Source organism: Cyprinodon variegatus, unplaced genomic scaffold (assembly GCF_000732505.1).
Source record: "Cyprinodon variegatus isolate N-32 unplaced genomic scaffold, C_variegatus-1.0 Scaffold301, whole genome shotgun sequence".
NCBI classification, from domain to species: domain Eukaryota; kingdom Metazoa; phylum Chordata; class Actinopteri; order Cyprinodontiformes; family Cyprinodontidae; genus Cyprinodon; species Cyprinodon variegatus.
The window spans coordinates 708,524-732,417 of record NW_015150754.1 but is presented as its reverse complement, the minus strand read 5'-3'; the positions used below and the strand labels follow the sequence as shown (position 1 = coordinate 732,417).

Here is a 23,894-nt window from a genome sequence, read left to right as displayed (position 1 = left end):
AGCATGAAGCAACAGTGGAGAGGAAAAACTCCCTGTTGGGAAGAAACCTCTGGCAGAACCAGGCTCAACATGGCGGTCTTCTGCCGGACCGGATAAGCTGAAGCAGGGAACACAGTAAGAGTCCAGGAAGAATGACACACTGATTACGCTTTTTCTACGATGGTGGAGGAGGGGCTGGAGGTAGGTTGAATTGGTGTCATCTGAATGAAGTCACACAGCACATCCTCCACCCGTGCACGGGACCTGACAGGTGCATATTGGAGGCCTTTTAAGAAGAACTTTGGATGCTGATCGGCTTTCGTGGAGGTGTGATTCAAAGCTGATTGGCTGTGTCGCAGGTGGATGTAGGAAAGCATTGAGTTTCTTCAGATGAACTTCCGCCTAGGCTCCATTAAGTAATTTTTTCTTAAAATAAGTGAGGCATTTTACATTTTAAAATAAGAACAAAACAAACAAAAAAAACAATTGCATTTTCTTGTTTCAGGTGCATATTATCTAATTATAGTATTCTAAGAGTTAAAATACTCATTCCATTGGCAAATCATCATATTCACCTGCTCAGATTAAGATAAATACACTTTTTAAGAATTTGTACTTATTTCTGATTCGTTTTTGCAGTGTACTTTGTTGAGTCTTCTCACCTACTGACATATTGGTAAGAGCAGCCAAGTGCACCTCAAACCCCATCACTCTTCCACTCAAACCCCATCACAAGCTCCTAGCAAAAGTAAAAACAATAGATTAATAAATAAGCCAACCTGGAGTCTGAGGGTGATATTGGTCCAGTTTTCAACAAATGAACAGAGTTCAGATCTGACCTAGGATGAAACTGGACCTGAAGTGAAGAGGCTCCTTTGATAATGACCTCAATCTTTTTAACTTTTTTACTCAGGAGACATAAAGCATTTAAAAAAAAAAAGACCTGTTAACTGTACGTTGTAGCCGCAGACTGATTAGCAGCAACAAACTACAAGTACACAATACTGGTGTAATTTCAACTTGTCGCCAGACATCTGTGTTTACCATAGTATATAAAATGAAAATAGTACAGAGAGACTCAAATGCTCTGAAAACTACCAAGATTGTTAGAAAATGTTGCTTAACCTCCAAAGTTTGCCTTAAAGAAAAAATACCCATATGTAGTAAGGCCAAGCAGAAGATGACTCAAGTTAGTTTTGCTGTCAAAACTTATTGTTCCCTTGACTGTGTTATATGGATCATCAGCTGCACTGAAATGTAAGTTACAGTATATGTTGCTACATTTAAAGCCCAAAGCAATCACAAATAAGGCTGTCTGAGATTTGATCACACTGTTGTCAAACATCTGTCACTTTCCACTGAAAGTATTTCTGCATGATTCCAGCTGTCATCTCAACAAAGCACATAAATAGGGACTGTAATGACTGGATCTCACTTGTTTAGCTAAAGATTGTGATTTTTTTCTTTTTTCTTTTAGAGGCATACTAAGTGGGACACAAGCCTGGTTCCATTCAGTGCATTCATGTCTGACAATTTTTGCTGTTAATTTTGTTAGAGGATGACATGTAACATTTAACAACCATCTGGTACTTTGAGGGTGTCATCATTCATTTTCTTTCTTGCATGTTCACAGAACTTTTTTTTATAAAACTGGAAGAAAGAAGCGTAGCATTTTTATAGCAGGACAGCAGCAAAGCAGGCACCTGTTTGATGAATTATTTGAACGTAAAATGTGAAAAAAAAATACTTTAGATTCAGATCATTCATCCTGTCACTTTTGTGTACTTTCCTTGCAATGATCCCCGAGACAATGAAGCTCAATACATTCAGAAAGAAACAATAAAAGCCACTAGCAGCTGCACAGTGGTACAGTGTATAGCACTGCTCGCTTGCAGCAAGAAGGTTCTGGGTAAGATTCCTGGCCCGGGTTCTTTCTGCATGGAGTTTGCATGTTCTCCCTATGCATCAATGGTATCTCTCCGGGTACTCAGGCTTCCTCCCACAGCCCAAAAACATAATTGCTAGGTTAATTGGCTTCTCTAAATTCTCCTTAGGTGTGAGTGTGTGCGTGAATGGTTGTTTGTTTCTGCGTTGCCCTGAGATAGGCTTGCTACCTGTCCACGTTGTATTGCCTATTGACAGCTGGAGACAGGCACCAGCACCCCTTGCGACCCCAGCAGGGATAAACGTGATGGAGATGAAAGGATTAGATGGAAAAGCCACTAGCTTCTCTTTGTCTACCCCTTTTCGTCAGCAAACACATTTTACATTTTGATTAAGTGAGAGTAAATGAAATATTTCCTCTTGAGGGTTGTATCCAGGGTGTGGCAGACCATGCTAAAAAAAGGTAATGTGTAATAAAAAGAATGCGTCACAAAACAGTTTGGGGGCTGGGGAGCTGTGTCAGGTAGGAGCATTGACTTAATCATTGATCCCAAGCAGCAAGCAGAATGAGAACAAGGGGCACTAAAATATTCATTAAAACCTGCTCTGAGCTTGTCGAGTGAGAGAGGAATAGAGAGGAGAGGAGGGGAAGGACAGTTAGGAGTAATGAGAGGAGGTTAGCTTTTTAACATCTCATTACGGGGAGTCCACTGACTCCCACTGAGACAGGAAGACAGAGACTATGTCAAAGCGCTCTGTAATTCGAAACTGGGATCACATCGAGCTCCAGAGATGTCACCCTGATAGGACCTTCTTCCAGAGACCTGGATGAGTTGTATCTGAGGTTGCTTTGTAACCAAAGTCCTCCTGTGCCCCAACCAGCCTGCCAGCCAATGTCAGGAAATCAAATAAATAAACCTTTTTTTTTCTTCTTCTTTTTGAAAACAACAACCTTTCTGCACAGGGAGGTTGGGATATAATTCCCTTTGCAAAAGAAAAAAAAAAACATTAGAAGCATTTCCAGGGCTGGTGAGCTTCAAAGATGGACCATAAGGGAGTCTTGCTGGGGAGTGAGAATCAAACCAGCTCTATGTGCGTGAGTGCCAATGCTCTGGGGAGACTATGCTGAAAGAACTGTGACAGGGTGTGTGTGTCTGTCTAGCCCTCAGAATGAGGACCATTTTCCCAATTTCACCATCAAATTGAGGACCAGCTGTTGCAAAGTGGGGACATTTTGCTGGTCCTCACAAGCTATTTGGCTAATGGTTAGGTTTAGGGTTAGTTTTAGGGTTAGGGCATAGAAAGGGTTGAAAATGACTGAAAATCAATGGAAGTCAATGGGACTCAACACATGGCAGAACGAGTAAGTGTGTGTGTGCGCGCAAGTCTACGCATTCATGTGAATAGCTCAACGCCCTGATTATTTTGTCTTCTTGTGTTGTGTCAGTGGCCACCTGCTCACACCACTTGCCTGATCTCTGTCATCCCCAACCGTTTTCCACTGTTGCTGCTCCAAGCAGTCAAAAAAGAATAGTACACTGGGGCCACAGAGCTGATCCATTCCCCATTACCGCACACACATACATCCACGAACACAGCAAAAAAGACAGGCCTATGTCCCAGATAAATAAAACATTAGCAGCAAAAGCATTGACTTGGTTTGTGTGTTTACATTTTTTTGCAGCCTTCTGTGCATGGAAATGGGATTTTGTTTGAAGAGAAGTTGGATGAAACAAAAAAAAGGTAAGAGAGGGCATGGAAACAAAACAAAGAAAAACAAAGAAGTAAAATATAAGTCAAACACACTATGCTACAAAAACCAGAAAAGCAAACATTGTGTTTTTTCAGAGGTGAAATAAAACTATCATAAATAGGAAACCTCAATCCAGTGTTTAACAGAATAAAATATTGACTTCTTATTTTGAAGGGATGCAGATGCTTTGTGCCACTCTTTCTCAGTAAGGAAGGCGCTTTTGAAGAGATGCCAGTGAAGATCACATAAAGACCCCCTTTCTCTCCCTCCTCAGTTTCTACTTTCTCAAGGGCAAACATGGTTTCCAATCAGAATGTGTGAGAATGCTTTTTCACTTGCATTTTTGTCACTATTGAAAAGCTAATACCTGTTTGCAGCCTTGTATTTGTATTTAAGTGGATGCAAAAAGTTAAATATTCCACATTTAAATAGGCTAATTTTAAAGGCTATAAATTTTTTTTCATTTTGCAATTCAAGATGGAAATATTACACAGTTTAGTCTGTCGGTATCTCTAGTGATCAAATACTTTATTGGCATAAAACATGAGTGGGTAAAAAAAAAAAAGTAATGAGTCCCACTAAAGTATAAGTAAGAAAATTCCACAAAATAATTTGTGAAATTCTTTTTCTTAATGATGCATTTAGTCTGCCTACAACCTGACATTGCTGAAGCTTAGGGCGCAATATATTTATATTCAAACTTCAGAAAATAATATTGAACAGCTAAATAATATAAAACATTTGGTCAAAAAGAAATGCCATACCTGCTGAAGTTTGTTCTGGTACATCATTGCATGATGGTATATTGTTCTACATTTGGCACAGAGTGTTTTAGCTTTAAAAAAAGAATTGTTAATATGAAATATGTTGATGAATGTTTTGTCACCTGTTGTGAAGGGAGAACAAGGAATTAAAGGAGCACTTTTGCTACAGAAATGCTCTATGCAAGCAAATGTGCACAGCTGCCTCTTGTTAGATAACTTTCCATTTACTTGGATCCAATCTTAATTTTTAAGGGATAGAATTAAAGCAGGGAACTTTGCTATTGAGTGGAAATTGGCATATGTGATTACCTGTGATGTCAGCATGTGCAGCCCCACAGTAAATGGTCAGGTAATTCTTTTTAATTAAATGTGTGTCACTTTATATTTGTTAACCAAATTGTTTTTTATTGTTTTTATTTATGAATTGGGAACAGTTGGCTATTTGGGTGCACACATTTGGTTGACTCATTTTGCCACATTTTGCCTGTATGGTTTACTTTAAACTAATAGTTTTCTTTTGAGTTGTCAGTTCTTGGGTGGATGCCACATGTGCTTAGCTGGGCCAGTGAGGCAAGAGTCCCAGCTGCAAAGAATCTCAGTGGAACTGAGACTTAATTGGACTCTTCCACTTATTTTAGAAGAGGTGTGGGAAAGTTTAAGCTTTTCCATTTTGTTAGTTTTTTGTTGTAACTAAATTTGGAGAGTTATTACTTAAATAATTTTCTCTTATAGTAGTTTGCTGATTTTGTATTGTATACATTAGTTTGCTATTTTTGTTGCAGTTGTGTCTAGGTAAATGTATGTAATGTTCCTTCTTGTGTCCTGATCAGCCTGTATATATGTTCCCCTTGTGTGTCAGTTTGTTAAGTTTGTTTTTGTTGACCTCATTTTGTTTTTGGGCCTAGATTTATGTTTAGAGTTCATAATTTTGTTGTAAATAAATCTGTTTCCATTTTGTCCTCGAACTTCCCTGTGCTTCTCAATTTTTTTTTTCTGCTCGGTCCCTCACAGTCCCCATGTACAAGTTTTGTATTACTAAATTTTCTGCAACTTCAGTTCAACTATATCCAGTTGTATTTTTTCTGAAAGTACAGTATGTAAGTAATGATGCGTGCCTTTTAAAGAAAAGGATTTTCATTTATATTTTGCTCAGATAAAAAGTCACAAAAGAGTGTATAAGGTCTATTTAGAGTTCATTAATATGAGGTTTGAAAACTTAAGAGAAACTAGAGTGACTGAAGTAAGGTCACACATTTTAAGAGAGCAGAGCTGCTGCAACTAGCTGACCGATGTAACACTTCAGCCTTGTCAAAAGACCCACAGTAACATGTCTCCTAGATAATGGCAGAACTAATTGAATTCAGTAGTCAGCAGTAATAAAGGATAATGAATTGATTTGTTTTTTTGTTTTCTTACAAAATTTTGCAGCTTCAATAAGGCTGCATAAGAAACTAATTCTATTTCCCCACAATGTTAATGCAGATAATATGTTTTTGTGTTTGTTTTAAAGCTCTTCAAAAAGATGCTCTTTTGTTCTCTTGCATCAGAATTACTTAAGCTAATTTGGTGAGTTTTATGGATAAATGCCTACAATACATGTTCATTCAAATAATTATTTTTTTCCTGTAATCTATTTTGGTAAACTTTGAGCAATAGTTATATTATTTTCACATTAAATACTGAACTTAAATAGAATAGCTTAAAAAACAAAACCAAAAAATGAATTCCTTTTAAGAAATGAGGGTTAAAACGTGGAGTGTATTGTTGTGCATTTGGTTTAGGATTTGATAAAATGCTGTCAGGCCTCATTGTTAACAAAGTTCAGGTCATACACCTGCCTTGTCTGCAAAATGTCAGACCAACTGACCTGGATGTTTCAAGCTGTCAAACTCGATTTATGAGCACATTGAGGTAGATGTGAGGTAACATTTAACATTTAACTTACATATCTTGCTTCAATCACCTATCACTTTTTCTTTTATTACTGACTCCATGCAAGAACCATTAGATAAGGTAATATTTGTTGCCACATATCAGGGCCTCTGATTTTATTGATGAGTTTGAATCACAGAAATAAAATAAACTTTAAATCAAAATCAAACCTCAAATAGCTCTCTGCTGTACAGCTGCAAAGCTGACTTCCTGTAACTTTTGTTCATTTATACACAAGTATATATCTAGCTCAGTAAAATTAAATTTCAGCACACTGGCTCCTGGTCAGCTTTAATTCATTTGCTGCTATCTCTTATAATTATGTCTTGCATTAACCATGCCTCCCAGTAGAGTCTCCATTCCTCCTCCAGCACCTCATCCGCACAGGAAGCATTTGGTGTTTGTCGAAGTCTGGCTCGGATCACGCTTTCCATTCAGAAGCTCTTACAAATAGGATCAGAGCATTAGAGATTTAGATTGTTGATGATATTAACTTTCCTGCCTCACCCCATTCTCCCTCTCACAGACTCTGGTGGTGGAGTCCTAAGTGGGTGTGTTGCCTCCGGCCGCCAAATCCATGCACAGCTCAAATTAAATTCCTGGGACACAGATGCCTTTGCTGACCTTCTGGCTTCCTGGGTTTAGGGTAGATGATTACAGCATGCAGACAGATAATTAACCACCTTCAAAATACTTTACACATCAAATAAAACCTCATACAAATTAGGAAAGATACACAGTTCAGCATGCATGGGCGTTTAACATGAAACCTTGTAAGAGGAGAAGTGAGGAGCTCTTTTTCCTATTTTCTCACATCAATACTTTCCTGCATTTTAAAGTAGACAACTGTTTGGTGGAGACAAGTTTAATAATCTCCATTTTACATTTGAAAATGAAGAAATATGGCTCAAGATCTGCCAAAGAGTCATAGCTTCATCATGAAATAATGTTTTTGGATACCAATTAAAGATGATGTTTTCAAATCCAGTGAAATTGCTTGGCTAATGTCCAAACTGAAATACACCCCACCTCCTAAAGCTTGATTTACAGCTTAGGAAACCAACACACCTGTCAGTGATGTGTCCTAATGAACTCTGGATGATACATATAGCAGACTTGGATTAAATGGTGTTATGCTAGTGCAAAACAAACAAACAAAAAACTTTCTGGTTATATTTCTTAATAAAGGATCTATTATTTAATCTAGCTATTATCTCAGAAAATTTCTTAAAATCCTGAAATGTACAATGCCGTTCCAACTAGGGATGCAAGTTATCGATTAACACATTTAACAAAAGCTAATTTTGTTAGTTGATCAATTAATAAGAAGCCATTTAAAATCAAAAACAAAAAAAAAAATCAGTTTTCTCTTGTGTCATGAAGATCTCTCCCAAAAAGGAACTAATTATTTTCTATAAATTCAACATTATATTTTAACAGTTTAATGTGACAACAGTTATAAATACTGACCGAATAAACAAATGATTGTAGCATATATACACTGCATGTAGCATGTATATATGCTGTGTATTCAGTAATGTCCTCTAAAGTTGTGATGCCTTCATAAAGTTATCCCTTGAGGCCTGACGGTCCATCCATTAGAACAAAAATATGCCGTACAGTGCTGAGGGATCCTTCTTCTGTTCTGCTTAAACTACCTGCTTGGGATAGCAGAACACGCCTGTAATTGGCTGTACGCGACAGTCAATGCAGGGTCTACTCTCATACGTATATCTACTGTATGGTATTTCCTAAAGAAGCAATGCCAGTGGATGAGGGTGGGGTGCTTGAACTATTTTAATGGCGAGTTTACTAACTGAGGTTCTGATTGTAAATATAAACGCTAATAAGTTATCACCCACATAGCCTCTATTTAACTTCCTGTTAAAAGGCACTGATAGCAGCACAAAATCTCTCTCCGCACTGAATGCTGGATTACGCTAAAAACAGAAAGGTGCATCACAATTACCATCCGCTTCCTTGAAACAAAGTGGTAAATGGTCTGACAGTGTATTGGAGCAGCATATTCTGTCTTTTAATGATAGGTTTACATCTCTGTACTTTTGTTACATCCCCTAAATATGTCTAGGTTAATTCTTTATTTGTTTTTGTGCATGTATATAGCATTAGAAAATGTAAGAGTGACTGTGCTTTGCAACATACATATATCCTATCACAATATTCTAAAATTCCCACTAAAAATATTTAAATGCACTGAACCATTTGTTTTCAGCAAAAAAAACAAAAAAAAACCTTGAAAAATGTTTCAATATTCGTCGAGTAAAAGGTGATTAAAATTGATTCTGTGACTGCTCAACATATTACACTAAGTGGAGCTTTCGACCACCAAATCATGTAAGCACCCATAGGCAGAAGAGGTCGAAGCACAGTCTACCGTTATAAGGTTATCTATTGAAAATAACAGTAAGTCTGATAATGAAAAGCAGCACCTCCTAGTGCACGGCGGTAACATTACAACAAACTCTAAAAGGCTGGTTATACTCCCGCAGCAATGTGTAGAGTGAGTTTGACGCAGATATTTTTGAATTATGCCCAATTTGGAAGCGTGGTCTGAGCTTTGTCATACCACGCCACAATGCAAGAGGAACAATTATGATCTAGCTGTGGGTCTATATACAGCTGAGGTGGCGAGGAAGTGGAAAAATGCAGGGGCAAGTTTGTGCGACAATGTAGGGACATGAGGGCGAAAAAGCGCAGGGATCCAGGTGGAAAAAGGGTCCCAGCGTTCTCAAGTACCTCGCTCTTCTAGCTGGTCCATCTTCACGAGTCGTTTTCCAAACTGGCAGTCATACAAACAAAACAAGCCGGTCTGGTACCAAACAGGAAATAGACATAGTGTAAAGTGGGTGTAGATTTGACCAATCAGAGGCCTCCTGTCTGTTCCGTTGTCTGCGATCAACTACAATTTTGGAGAGGCGCACCAGAGTGTCTGCAGAAGGGGCGGGGGCAAATCTGCGTTAACTGTGACGCACACGCGCAGGATAAATCAGCCTTAATAGGATGTTATCAATTAACTGGATGGAGCAAAATGTAATCAAATAAACCATTAATTGACAATTAATAGTGAGGCAGGAAGTTTTTGTACATCCCTAAAACGTAACACAATTTACCCATTATTTTGAGATCAGGTTATAACTGTGTTACACATAAAAATCTGAACATAAAGTTTTTCTATTGGGCCCTTCTTGAGTAACAACTTTGTAGAATCATCATGTACTGCAATTACAACACTAGACTTAGACAGATTTCATTTGTCATTTTGTTTACACAACTGTAAAACAAAAAGACATTTTGTGTAGAAACAGCTCTGTGGACAATTTCCTCTTTTTCTAAAGTGCATCCTTGAAAAATAGTAAAAAATAAATAAATAAATCTATAAAATAAAATAAAGTAGGTGGACTAAGTGGAATTTGAAAAGTATTTCCCAACTACAGACTCTGAAGACAGTCCTCTCTGACCATTCTGACATAAGGTGCGTTTTTACAGTACCTTTTATTATACAATTATTTATTAACATTCTCTTCCCTACCTGCTAGTCTCAACCTTCATCTCTATCCCCTCTTTTACATATTCTACATGCGAACAGTAAGTGGGCGAAGGGAAAGCCATTTCCTGAAGACTGCAAGCCAACACAGTCTCCTACTGCCATGCTCTCATCAGCATATCTCCCCAGATGACTCATCCTCCCAGTCCCTCCATGCTAACTAACTTAAACTTGTGTTGTGTTGTGGTTCTTGCTATTAAAGCAGTATTAGAAATAAGGTATCTAAGGAGCCAACAACAAAGGCAAATTTTAAAATATCAATAGTGTTCAAATCACCTCCTTAAAGCACAGTTGGAGTGGGTATCTTATGTCTCTCTAAACTACTCAGAATAATTGACAGATATGGTATGTTGGCTTAACTCTCTGAACATATTTTACAAAAAAGATGCAGCAAAAACCCGACTGAGATAAAAGTTGAGTCCCAAGATGAAAGTTGCTGTTAAGGGAGCTGGCTGATTTCAACTCGGTAAAAAAGTCAGCGACTTTATTTGATGATTGATTTTTTTGTGGTGTTGTTTGCTAGAGAAGCATCTGTCATGTGGCCAAAGCTTTGCCCCTTGAGAACCCAGAAAGAAAACCCTCTTAATTCATTGTTTGTACATCATCAGCCTGATGTTACTGACAGAGTGGGTCTCACTCAGCTCAGCTGCAGTTCAACATCCCTCCCAGGAAATGGTCTTCATCATCATTTCATAATAGATGGAATTCCAGGTCACCTTACAATTAACTATGAAAGGGGTAAGCACTAAATGTTCTTCTTTGAATCCAGGACAACCACTGGGTTATGAAATATTGCTATTTAAACCTCACTATGTCTCTATGGCCTCTTTCTCATTTAAATTAGCTGGTTAACAGGCTTTTTTAAACACGGGTCAAACAGATAACAATCAGCATTTGGCTCCCATTGGTTAAAAAAGGCTACTGTAGGTCTGACCCAATGCTAGAATGCTGCATGGCCTGTGTCCCCACACAGCTGCTTGTTTGGTGACGCGATCACACTGGGTTAACATTGATGATGAGGGGAGTGTTGGCCAACTTAGTTAGAGCAGTGCGCTTATGCTCTGAGAAGGTTGCAAGCACCCAGTTCAATCCCCACAGACTGCCATTCTGGCTCTCTGAGCAAGACCCAAAACCACACTGCTCCCAGGGCGCCGCACAGTGGCAGCCCACTACTCCCTAAGGGTATGGGTTAAGTGCAGAGGTAAATTTCTCCAGTGTGAGATAGATAAGGTCAAATTATTAAATTATTGCTTTTATCATCACTGCATCGGAAATCAGGAGAGTAAACAATGGAGAGGAACATGGAAGGGAGGCATGGCGTAGTAAGTGTCCTTTACTTTATGCAATGGATGTTCATTCCACTCAATGGTATCACATAAATTAGTGGGTTGACCCAAGTCTAATGTTCCAACTGTATTGTAATAGGAGCCAAGTTGTTTGAATGTATCCCAGGTGCTTGCTACATGGGTCATTGTGGGTCAGTAAGCCATTCCGAATGCCATTAAAAGTCGATTGTTTGATAGTTAGATAGATAATTGCTTTATTAAAATAGGATAAAATACATAAACTTAGATTAAAAAATGATAATAATAAAATAATCCTTCAAGAGGCATAAAACTGTCTAATGGCGGCAAGTTTAAATAGTTGTTGTTGTTGGCAGTGGGAAGGCGTTTATGACATTTCAAGGACATATACTTTTAAATTCTTGATTTACCCATTTAAATCACTGATTTGTGGTCTATATAAAGTGGAACTGGAATGGTCCTCTACCTTTCATTTGAATGGCTTTCCAACGTTCCTCTCTCAGGAACTCATTTTGTTGCAGCCTCTTTAAATCCAAAGGAGGCACTTCATACCTTGCCCCCTTTCAGGTTTTGGCACATTCCACTCCATCCCACTCAGTGATGTTTGTAGTTTGATAGCAAAGATGCAATAATCTAGCTGCCTTGAAACCGTTAATTTTTTTTTTCTTCCAAAACTCTGTTAAAATATGTCAAGATAGATTTAATTTTTCTTTTCAGCCATGGATGTTATACTATCCATCCATCCATCCATTATCTGACACGCTTGTCCCAATTGGGGTCGCGGGGGATGCTGGTGCCCATCTCCAGCTGTCAATGGGCGAGAGGCGGGGTACACCCTGGACAGGTCGCCAGTCCATCGCAGGCATGTTATACTACTAAAATATATATTACCAAAGAGGGAGCTTCAGCAATTCATTGCATTAAAATGTTACTAAGAATGTTTTTACACAAAGTGCATGTCAGATACATTTTAAAATATATAAACAGTAACACAACATGAATAAACACAGTCTTCCTTAAGACTTTAGACCCATTCAATTCCACAATAATGCCAATGTTCATTCCTTGCTGAAGTGATTATAATTTTGTCTGTTTTATACAGGCCATGGGTAAATCATGAACAGGTCTACCCTGGGGTTGTTTATGGTTATTTAAATATTCAAAATCAGTTGACTCTAAGCTTTCAAATGATCTCAAACTGGTGGAAATATAATGGGATTTGAAGAACATATAATCATTTGAGTTTTCATACTCTACGCTGTTCTTTAAGTAGAAAACTGGCTCAGATATTTATTTAGACTCAACTTAAAAGCAAGTTGGGCCGTAAAAAAACTGCTAATTTAAATAACCTTTTGTGTATTTAAGGCAAACATTTTTCTACTGCACAAAAAATTGCATCACCAAAGTGAATGGAAACACACAGAACAATAGGTAAAAAACTTCACTTCGAGCACATCATATTTAAAAAGCTAAAAAATTTTAATTGCTTAAGTTTCTTTTTTTTTTTTACACTTCTGCATGTTGTACAGTATCTGCCAGTTGAAATCTGTTTATAAAAAATTAATTGGGAAAAAAAGGAGGACAGAGTGCAAAAGAAGTATGCAATTGTTATCCTTGTTTTACAGTACATATTAAGCTTAGTGGGGAAATGAAAAAAAAAAAAAACACAATCTTCTCTCCATCTTTCCATATTACCTTATAATAAAAAAGCAGAGTTCTTGTTTTCTCTTGGTCTTAAACAAATAAACTCATACCGAGAAACATAATATTTGTGCAAACACCAATGATATTAATCTGCTGCTGTTTTTGTTGATTCTACTATTCTACTAGAAGGGTCAAGTAGCATAAGTAGCCTTGCTCTTACTTTAAGTGAGCAGTCGGTTGACTGACATGCCAGTGCCATGTCAAACAAAGCCGGTATATAAATGAGCTGTGGGCTTTCTCTCACCAATATCCAGCGGGCTGAATTAAAAAAATAGGCCGAACACAAAAATTATGTCTAAAACTTTTATTTAGAGCATGGAATGGCTGCTTCAAAACTTCAACATTTGCAAAAAAATGTTAATCATTTTTCTTAGAATTGGACGTTTTTTAACATTTTTCCTCATTTGCAGTCTGCTAACTTGTTCCTACTTTACTCATGGAGCTTTAAATACAGCATCCTGGGCTTGACGTCTCAACAACAAAAAAAATCATCATAGGTCTGAAATGGCAGTAAGTATGATAAAAAAAAAAAGTTTTTTTATTTTTATTTTTTTAATATATTTTATATGCATATTGCACCAATAGCATAACAAAATATATTCATATATTGTAATGTGTTCACTGAGACAAAAATGGCAACCAAAGAGATTTTTTTGTGTAATGTTATTAAAAACCCACAATGAGATTATGTCCTCAAGGAGTCAAATCTAGCGTACAGTGGAAACATAAGCCTTTTAGCTTTGCTGTACCTGTCTTTTCTGTAGTTGCTCATTCTGGCCGCGGCTTTGCAAAAACAAACAGCACCTTCACCTTGAATGAAAAGAATAAATTCAATCAGACCCTTAGAAGAGGTTCTGATTCTGGTAGATGGTGTAATGACTTGTGTGAGTTAATACACCAAGGAACCATCTATTTAGATTCATTGCTTTGTTGATTTGGAGTCCTTAAACTTTGCCAGCCAAATTACCAACTTTTCACCAAAGAAAGTCGCTTTTGGCTTTCCTAAAGGTAACTAGAGGTTGCTAAGTGATGTAATAAGCTTATTTGCATATTTGGTAATGCTTTGATCCATTCGTATGAGAGAGGAATATCAACACCAGCAAGCTGGAAAGTAATTAAAAACACTCTAAACAAGATTTGAACTAAATATATACTCTATAAAATACTTATTATATTTTTACCTGAACCAAAATTACATAAATAATCTTATGTTATCAAATTTAATTTAAAGATAGTTAGCAGAGGGACAGGAAGTGGCTGAGGCTGTGTATATGTGTAAATATCATATTTGCATCTTGCTTTAAAGCAGATCAGTAGAGGCCTGGTGCATTGGTTTACTAATTTTCAATGGGAAAACAGAGGGGATTTGCTCTTCCTCTGGCATGGCTTGCTGCTGACTCTGACTGCCTGTTAGTGCTAAGGAGGAGCTTGCAGCAACCACCTCTGCTTACTGAAGACCGTAAATGTAGAGCGACTGATGCTTATGCAGTTACCAAACACTTTAACAGCACAGAAAAAGTTGCTAGATTTTTTGCTAGTTGCTTTTTAAAAAAAACAGCTTCTAGACGGGTCTCAAAACTCGCTAGATATAGTGACAAAGGCATTAAGTTGTCAACAGAAATACCACCAGAAAAAAAAAAAAAATGGCTGATTCTTTGGTTTTCAAACAGAAATTTCATGACCTTATTTAGCAATTCCACAGCCTGAAGTATTATGTAATAGAGAAAAAAAATTACTTAAAGAGAAAACTGAACAAACTAAAATAAAATGACCCAAACAGCAATTAAAGTGTTAAAATAAGACCTGTAGAAATGGAACTGAACATTCCTGGACATTAACAGTACTGCAAAAATCTTTTGAAGCTAAAAAAGTGGATTTTGCATAATACTTTCCTTTTAAGTATTTGAGTTGTGCTGTTTTCCTCATCTGGTGAGATTTTCACTAGAGAGAAATTGAATATCAGTATCACATTGTTAAGCTAATGTCAACAAAGTCCAGAGATAGATCTAAATGAAACACAGCTGGATGTTTGCCATATTGTTTCTTGTTTGAACCTGATGAGCATGCAGAATGTAGAAACAGGCTACTAGTAGTCGGTTCCAAGACTTTGACCCAAATGAGTTTAACTTTGAAATTACAGAGAAAACTACATTTATCACTACGGTAATAAAAGTTGTTAAAACGGGTTTGGAAATGCCCCAGTATACTGTAGACAATGACAGACTAATAGCCTTCCTACATTGTACAATTTTTGCAATCTTATAGGAGTATTCGGTGCCACAATATGCTACATGGAAGTAACTGTCTTTGATATGAGATCAAGTTCATATTTTATGATCACCATTTGCTAAAAAAATCACTTACAACTTATGACAACAGGCCACTTTATCAGGGTGCGTCAGATCAGGGTATGACATAAATCTGTCCCGCTAGACATCAAAATAAAAAAAAAAGAGAGAATTTGGATTTAGTTGAGGCTGGAGCTAGTAATATGCTAGTTTAGGAAGAGAATTTAGGGTTAGGTAATATCTAAGCTCTGTCAGCCTGCTGGATTACCTGCCCAATTAAAGAGAAAATTAGCCAGTTCTTTAATCCCAAATTCTCCCAAAGCATAACTACAATCAAATAAACATAAAACATAGTCCAATAATAAATCTGACTTCTTTAGGGTGATTATCTTTAATCCAAGTACATGCCGATTCATTCATATAGCTATATTCATATAGCTATAATATATATATATATATATATATATATATATATATATATATATATATATATATATATATATATATATATATTAAGGGTGTGCATCGCGATTCTAATTTTTGTGATCTACTGCATCGATTCTTGAAGGCAAGAATCGATTATAAAAAAAAAAAAAAATGAACAAATAAAATACATGAATGGTTGCCGCACATTAGCCAAACCAAGTGGAATACAATTTCCAGTCCAGCAGATGTCGCTGCGGATGTGTTGACGCCTGCTGCTCGTGTGTCACATGCATGTCCGGCCGCGGGATACTGAGACGAGTCATTCGGAAACAAAATATGGAGGACACTGAGAAAATTTGCCCCCTGGCTCCATCACATTTCAAGTAAGATGCTTAGATGCATTCTGGCTTTAAAAACAAAGAAGGTAAAAACTAAATTGATATGATACACGTAATTTGCAAAAGGGGAAATGTCATACATTTTAATGTTTTCATTTCATTGGTTTAAAGGACCACTGAGGCCATGTAAATGGCACTGATTATCCTTATTTTTTTATTTTAAGTTTGATGAATCCTAAGAACTTTTTGTCAGTGTGTCCACACCAGTAATAGTAATATTTCTGTCCAGTATTTGTTTTCATGGCAACACCTCCAAAAGTCGTTTCAATAAATACAGCGATGTATGAATTCAGTTGCTTTCAGTTATGTATCAATTGAAGACACTATCCAGATCACACACAGCCAGTCAGCCACTGGTAAGGGCTGTATCTTTTTTTTACAGTGTTCAGTGAAAATATCGCAATGCATCGCAATATTTCAAGTTTCATGATGCATTGTGATAGAATCGCATCGTGGCACGTGAATCGTGATTCGAATCGAATCATGACTTCTTTGCCAATACCCACTCCTAATATATATATATATATGTATTTTTTAATTGGAGCAAAAATGTCTTTAATTATTCAGTGCATCAGAGTCCCCTGCAGGCGCATGGAGAAAGATTCCAACTGAAATTTATATTTTTTTTCCTGGCCACTCATTTTGTTACTCATTTATTACCAGTTTCCAGGGTTACTGTTACTATATCCAAATTAATACATAATGTTCTGGCAACCTTTTTTTTTCTTAGGAGCATATTAAAAAAATTCCTAAAAATACATCGCCTTTCATTTATCTACCCTTATGTGGTCCATCTCAGGCAGCAGCAGTATTTTTATCAGTAGATCTAAGTCAAAGCAGCTGTTTCACTGTGAGATTATCAACGTAAATATCAGGCACCGTCAGATAATTATTTCAGAAAATACTTATTTCAAAAGACTCTATAACATTCCTCACAGTGGGACATAAGAGAGCAGATTTAAATCTACAACCAATTCCACCACCCTATTCCAGCAACACTTTTCCTTAATCTGCAGCAGCTGCTAAACACACAGTGTATACCCAGCATAATATAGCAAATAACTCCTTATTGACCGGCTATATGTAACTTTTCTTTATTGCTTATATAGAAAGATATTTCTAAGCCTGAAGAAATGTAGAAAATGTTTCCTCTAAGACATACATTGTCATTATCTATCTTTGAAAAATAAATACAGCTGAAGGCATGGGCACAAGTTCAAGCAGTATAGCTGGCTGGTCAGCTGGAGTTTTGTTTTATTTCAGTACACTGGCAAAAACTTTTAGAAATTAAAAGTGCAGGTATCAGAAAATAATTTGTATCCCTGAAGCGGGATAATTAACATGGTCTGATTTTAAATCTATTAAAATTGAAAAGCAGATTAGCTCAGATAACTTTAAGAATTTTGAAATCTCAAATACACATCTACATTGCATTGTTATTTAACACAATGACCACTGATTAATGACCAACATAGGGCTTCATAGATTTTTAACGTGTTATTTTACAGTATGTCTCTTTTTGAGAACTCTTGCTATGTTTTTTGCTTTGCTTTATTTGTTAACCACAGGCTTATAGCCCAATATATGTTTCTTATGGAAGACCAAAATCTATTTTATCCTTATTTTATCTTTCGTATACACCTGCCACAGCAATCTATTTTACCCAGCCACCACAGAGAGGCTGTTATTTGAAAGCGATCCATCACAAAGATGTCAGCACAGTGGGAACCTAAAACCTAACCCTTCCCCAACTTTTTCCCTGCTGAGATACAAATGGCAGGACAGTCTACCACAGACTATGCTTCACCAACAGCTTGTGTGTTTACCTGAATGTGGCCTTCAGTATCTGACCAGTGGTGCTTTCCTGGGTCTGGTTGTTGTAGCCGTAGAAGAGGTCTCCAAAGACAGTCTGGTTGGCAGGGATGTCTATTGCTTCCCCACAGTCTACGCCCTCTGTGCAGACTTCAGATAGAGGTAAGCATGACCTCCCATCAGGACCACGTTTATAGTCCTCAATGCACCTGAAATCATAATAAAAAATACAGTTACAATGCAATACAATCTTTTAAGATATTTACTGTCTTCCCAACCAATTTATTTTCCCATAAGTGTATTGATCCTTTATCTATGCCCTTCAAGAGTTACAGTAATCAGGGCTCAGAGAAAATCTGCATCTCATAGGAGAAAACAAATGGTCTTACAAGGATGCAATCCTGCAATCTTTAGCTGCATCTCTGCTTAAGTATACCTGAGTCCAACACAAATCATTAGCAGAGCTCTGCAGAACTTGACACTATGCTAGCAAAGTAGATTGACCATTTGATTTAGGTCTGTTGATTAAACATTAAGAAGTTGTCTGACAATGGACATGAGTATTTGAGTTTGAGCCGAAAGGTTAAAGGATACTGAAATAACCTACCATTGTAATTTAGCATTCTTTTATCACATATTAGCATTGAAGGGTCAAATAAAGGTAAAAGGTGCATTTAAAACACAAAATAAAAACATTTCCCTTGAACAATGAATTTGGAAAAACTAATGCCAGTCTTCCACATCAGGCTTCCCATTAGTTACATCTTCATTATTAGAACAGATGGGAAAAAAAGGCTTTAGTTGAGAGTTAAAAGCAACAGAAATTTGTTTCACTCCCAGATTAAAAAATTGTGTTAAATGCTGTCTAGGTTTCAAGATGGCATTTAAGGGCAAGATAGCTTATTTCAAGTACAAATGAGTTAATTAGCAATGCTGGTAGCTTACTGTATACATGAATCTATTCAGTCTTCAATATTAAACTAACCATACACTGACCTGCAAAGGTATCCATACCCCAGGTTATTTTTCTAAATTTCTAAATTCTCTTAAACTATATTTATAAACTTGAATGTATTCGGTCTGAATATTTTTAGAAGAAACAAGAGTAAGTTTGGTTAACTACAATTGTTATATTTCTGCAAATACAAATCTAAGCGATAAATAAAGCAGTCTACAAGCAATTTCGTAGCACAACATTTTATTTAAAAAATTTAAGCTATTGCAGTAGTACTCAAAATGTTCAATTTCTGCCCCCGTGTACAGAAATAATTCAAGCATATAAGCATATATATATATATATATATATATATATATATATATATATATATATATATGTGTGTGTGTATAAAGGCACAATATATACATATATACAAATGAGCTGGCGGTGCTAAGCAGAAGATTCATTGTAATAATAGAGACTGACTATAGTTGACTGGCTTTACCTTTCAAAAAATGTCATATTTAAGGATCTACAGTTTGGGGTCACCCTTCATAGCCACTCATTTATTACAAAAACCTTCAACCAACACATCATGACAAATTATTTTCTTACATCAACCATCCTTTTAGATGCTACGGTGTTTTCTGCCTGACAGTCACTTCACTTTGAAGGGACCTTGGTTACTTACCTAACAGCAACTAACCAAGGCCCAAGAGTAAAAAAAGGCTTGGAGGAAATAAAAGGGATTGATTTCTTGGGTTTTAGGTGAGGGGAGAAAAAGTCTGCTCTTGTACATAACTGGAAGAGTTAGATAGATATGCAATATTTCCCATTCACCAAGTGTTATCTTAGCTAAACTTATTAAAATGTAATTTCATTAACTGGAGTTAAAATAGCATTTTGAAGTGACAACTAACAATGTTATATGTTGAGATCATCAGGTTAGCCTCTTAATAATGAATTTCAGAATCATAAACATTTAGTAAATACATCACATGGCAAAAGCCTAATTAAATTAAATTGGAAAATAGAAGAGATAGCATCTGGGTTTGTAGTCAGGGTGATAATATATCTAAAAAAGCGGGCACATATCCTTTGAACTCTTAATTAAAACTGCTATTTGTTGTCACATTTTCTGCTTTATAAAAGCACATTATATACGTTTTCAACTCACATCTCCTAATCTCCCTGCCCTTTTCGAAGAATAGTCGGCTATGAATGATATAACATGTTTTAACATAAGCACGTATGAATTGAGGGACAGTGGTGTAGATGCATCACAGAACAATGAACACCAAACAGCTTTGTGTAAATGTAAATACTGTAGTGATAATACAGTAAACATTGCCACAACCAATACTTAGGGAGCATTTGATTCTTTTCTACAGTATATTACCTTTTTTTTGTTTAATATAAGTTTTTTAAACAACCCTCTCTCTCTGCCAGTCTACCTGGTTAATTGAAATGATGTTTTTTCCATCATTGCTGAGTTTTAATTTATGCAGAAAGGAAGAAACAAAATCGAGAAAGTGTTTAGAAGATAGAAAAACAGCCATACAGCCCTACGCCTAATGCTTAACTTTATATGAAGTGTTTTATGGCGGGCCATTTTACATTTATTAAAAGCACTCGCCTCTCTTGTTCCATTTGTAGATCGCTAAAATAGGATTTTCCTGGTCAAAATGACATTCCTATTTAGAAGTGTAATAAGATATTTTCTAAAGTACATTTTTGAAACAGAAACTAAATTTGACCTCTGGTGGGCAAGCCTCTGGATCCTGACAAAGAATGTCTTCCACCATCACAGGAATCAGAATCTTGCATAAATTAAACGCCTTCACTTTGTTCAAATACGTTTTTATGCATGTCTGATCAGAACTAGGTGTTAAATAATATTCTTTTTTGAGAACGGGAGGTTTTGGCATTTGCTCACAGGATGGGGATTTTTCTTTACTCGTTTATGGCATGATACATTAAGTTTTTTCTTTTCATGTGTGACACAATGTGTCATTTACAGTGACATGAATTAAGACGACGTGTTTATAAAACCTAATAATTAAGAGTAATTACAGATAGTAAACTGCTGACTTGTGTTGTTGCTTACCCACAGAACATCTGGATGTTGTAAAGTGTTGGGTCATCCTCTAGAGGGGCCAGCTGTTGGAGGCACAGCTGCTCACATCCACCATTGAAGCCGTCAGAGCAGTCAATCCCAATGTGGTGGTCATAGCATCCGGTCCCATCTTTCATTGGACTCAGACCTGGGGGGCACTATAAAGCAATAAAGGGTTGGAAATGAGTCAAATCCTTACTTTTAAATTCTTGGTCAATTAAAACCTCATTTGGACAGATATCTTCAATGCAAAACGTTACTGTAATAAGAAATTTGGCTCCCTGGGCAGACAGTCCTTTATCAGAGCATGTGTGCTTCAAAAGAGACATATGTTCATGTTGAGCACCATTGTTGCTGTTTTCCTTCTTTTTTTTTTTATTCAAAACTATTTAAAACTTCAACAGCCCATTATCAAAGGTATTAAGACAGAAATGCATTATAAAGTTGAAAAAGGAAAAAAATATAAATTCATAACATAATGCGAATCATTATCGCCACATGCAATGTTATATGTCAGATGCATGACACCACTGGATTTTATTGCAGTGGAGACATGGGCTCTGTTCGAATTCATGGGATGCGTCCTCTGAAGGCCAGATTCGAAGGACGATTACATCATAGCGCGGCGCCGAGGTCTGGTTGGATTCCAAGACTCCTCCTTATGCAGCCTTAAAATGCGTCCTTCTTTTTGCCCAATTTAAAGGATGGGTCCGAGGTATCCTGGCTATCCTTGGATATCCCAGGATTCAGTCAGCCGTTTGTCTTTAGATATGAGCCTTGTGACATGGTGTATTATAATGTTAAAAGTAACTATCAGAAAATTGGTTATACATTATCATTAACTAAATAGACATGTGGCCAACAATGCATGCACAGTCTTTGACTTTTACAATAATGCATTGGGGCCCATGATATGTTAAGACAAATCATAACATAATGTTATTCTTGTTAAAAGCCCCTAAATACTTCAACATGTATGGCAAGATGAGAAAAAAAGATTATGATCATCTAATATCCTCTAATACTGCTTTATGATACATTTTGTACCAATATTTTTTAATTCTGCAATCATAATGATTACTTGGAGATATATTAAACAGAAAAACAAAACCTGTTAAAAAAGTAAACATTTTATTTGATACAGAGGCTACTGCTTCAATATATTGTATACTTGTGATATTACAGCTTCAGAATATGCAGTATTAGCTGAATGTTTAGTAATGTTTTACATTTTTTTTTATTTATTGTTTTTCTGTCTTGGATATAATGATCCATTTGCATTGCCTTGTGCTTAAAATGTGAGGCACACTTAAATTGCAACTCCTGTTTGCTGGGTGTGAAAAAAAACAATTTCCACTGCACCTTGACAGAAACGCAAATTGGACAAGATTTTACAGCAAACCTGTGAGCTTCATTAAGCCAAATGAGGCACCTGAACTTTGTACTGAATTGAGCAGGCCTACATAACAAAATGAGCCAACACATATACTTTGGTGCTTGAAGAAATCCTTTTGCCAAGTCCCCATTGTGAATGCAGTGGTACCTTGTTAAAGTGTACTTCATCAAAGTTGCCTTTGAAGTATTAGCTGACAGAAACTATTATGTGCAGTCGACTTGACAGGTCTATAAAAAAACATCATGGGAAACTCTGAACAAAGCTTTAGAATAAAAGGAAGCCGGGGTGAACTTAGGTCTTAGAGCTCTTTTTTAATTCACTCCAATGCTGATTGTTTTTTAAACCAGAAGAAGTATAATTCTGGAAGTAAAAGCAAAACATTTATTTTGCTCATTTTCATTACAGAGAAAAAAGTCTGAAAGAGTGCTGAGGAGTGCATCCCTTTCTTCTTTCTCTATTAAAAGGAGAAATTATTTTCATACTAAGGTTTTGGGTAAACAATAATTGAAAACATATATATTAACCATAGTTGAACAAAAAATACTTTTACAGCTTTAAAATTCTCTTAATTCCGGTAAATAATAATCTGTTCTTCAGCATTGAAAATAACAAAATAACTTAAAAGCACCAGCATTTCCATATATTTCGAAAATATTCCAAGTAATGAAGCTATAATGCAAAACTTCTATCTGGAAGACTCTTCACCTAAACCAACTGCAATGTCCCTCTTTCAGCTCAAGCCAATCAACTCGTGGGCAACACCATCTCCGAAGCCAATCAACTTTCAAGATTCCCTTCATTTACCTCCTGGCACATCTTCTCTCTCCTGCACGCAAACAAAGTTTCACCCACCTACACTACTCCACCCCATCTCCTCCCTCACTCTCAGACTATTCTCAGTCCCAGTTACCCTCTTGCTTATTCCACCATCAGAATCCGGGCCCCGGAGGGGAAGACCAGGCTAATCCTTTTCTAGTTTACTCATCCAAGCATACGTTGATTCAGAACACCAAAGTCTTCTGCCGGGGCCCGAGCGCCGTCTATATCTTTATCTGCTTCTGTCTCCTTGAACCCGAGCTGGCCTTGGCAGATGTTGGTTGAGAAGGCCTGTCTTATCATGTCAATCTTTAGACTGGGGGTGTTTGTTGCTGTATTGGGTGTTTTTTTGTTCTTTTTTTAGAATAAATCAGTCTTTGTCTGAGTGTGTACATTACATATTTTATATTGCACAGACATATTTCGGATGTCCAAAACAATTACAACAATTATAACAGTAACACACAAAAAATTAAGTGAAAACATTAAAGACATGATTAAATAAATGAAAAATGTTTTGTTTCTGAATATTTTTTGTGTCTACAAGTTGAACAACAACTGCAACTCGTTCTGAAATGTTAAATTTTAAATAATTTTTTAGTGAAAGACCGCTCAACAGAAGGGACAATATGTTATCCCTACCCCCCAAACCAAGCCGACCAATTTTGCAACAACTTTTTATTAACAAACGGTAATTTCTTAAACACAAAACAGAAGATTATTTGTGCCAGCCTAGAACATCTGTTGTTCTTTCTATTTTTCTTGGGACTTCAGCATATAGTGCACCTCGCCACGGTGTCATCATTCTTCACCTTCACTA

At 36.6% G+C, this 23,894-nt stretch overlaps 1 protein-coding gene across 1 annotated transcript in view; it reads right to left on the bottom strand.

The window, feature by feature from the left end:
• astn1 (astrotactin 1) overlaps positions 1-23,894 on the bottom strand; it is a gene marked incomplete at its 3' end in the record, with an annotated part of 379,756 nt that overhangs the window by 179,887 nt on the left and 175,975 nt on the right. The window contains exons 13-14 of the mRNA XM_015384050.1: positions 20,854-21,020; positions 17,824-18,018 (exon numbers count right to left, since the gene is read on the bottom strand). Of these exons, the coding sequence (XP_015239536.1) occupies positions 17,824-18,018; positions 20,854-21,020 (362 nt within the window). The remainder of the gene's footprint in view (positions 1-17,823; positions 18,019-20,853; positions 21,021-23,894) is intronic.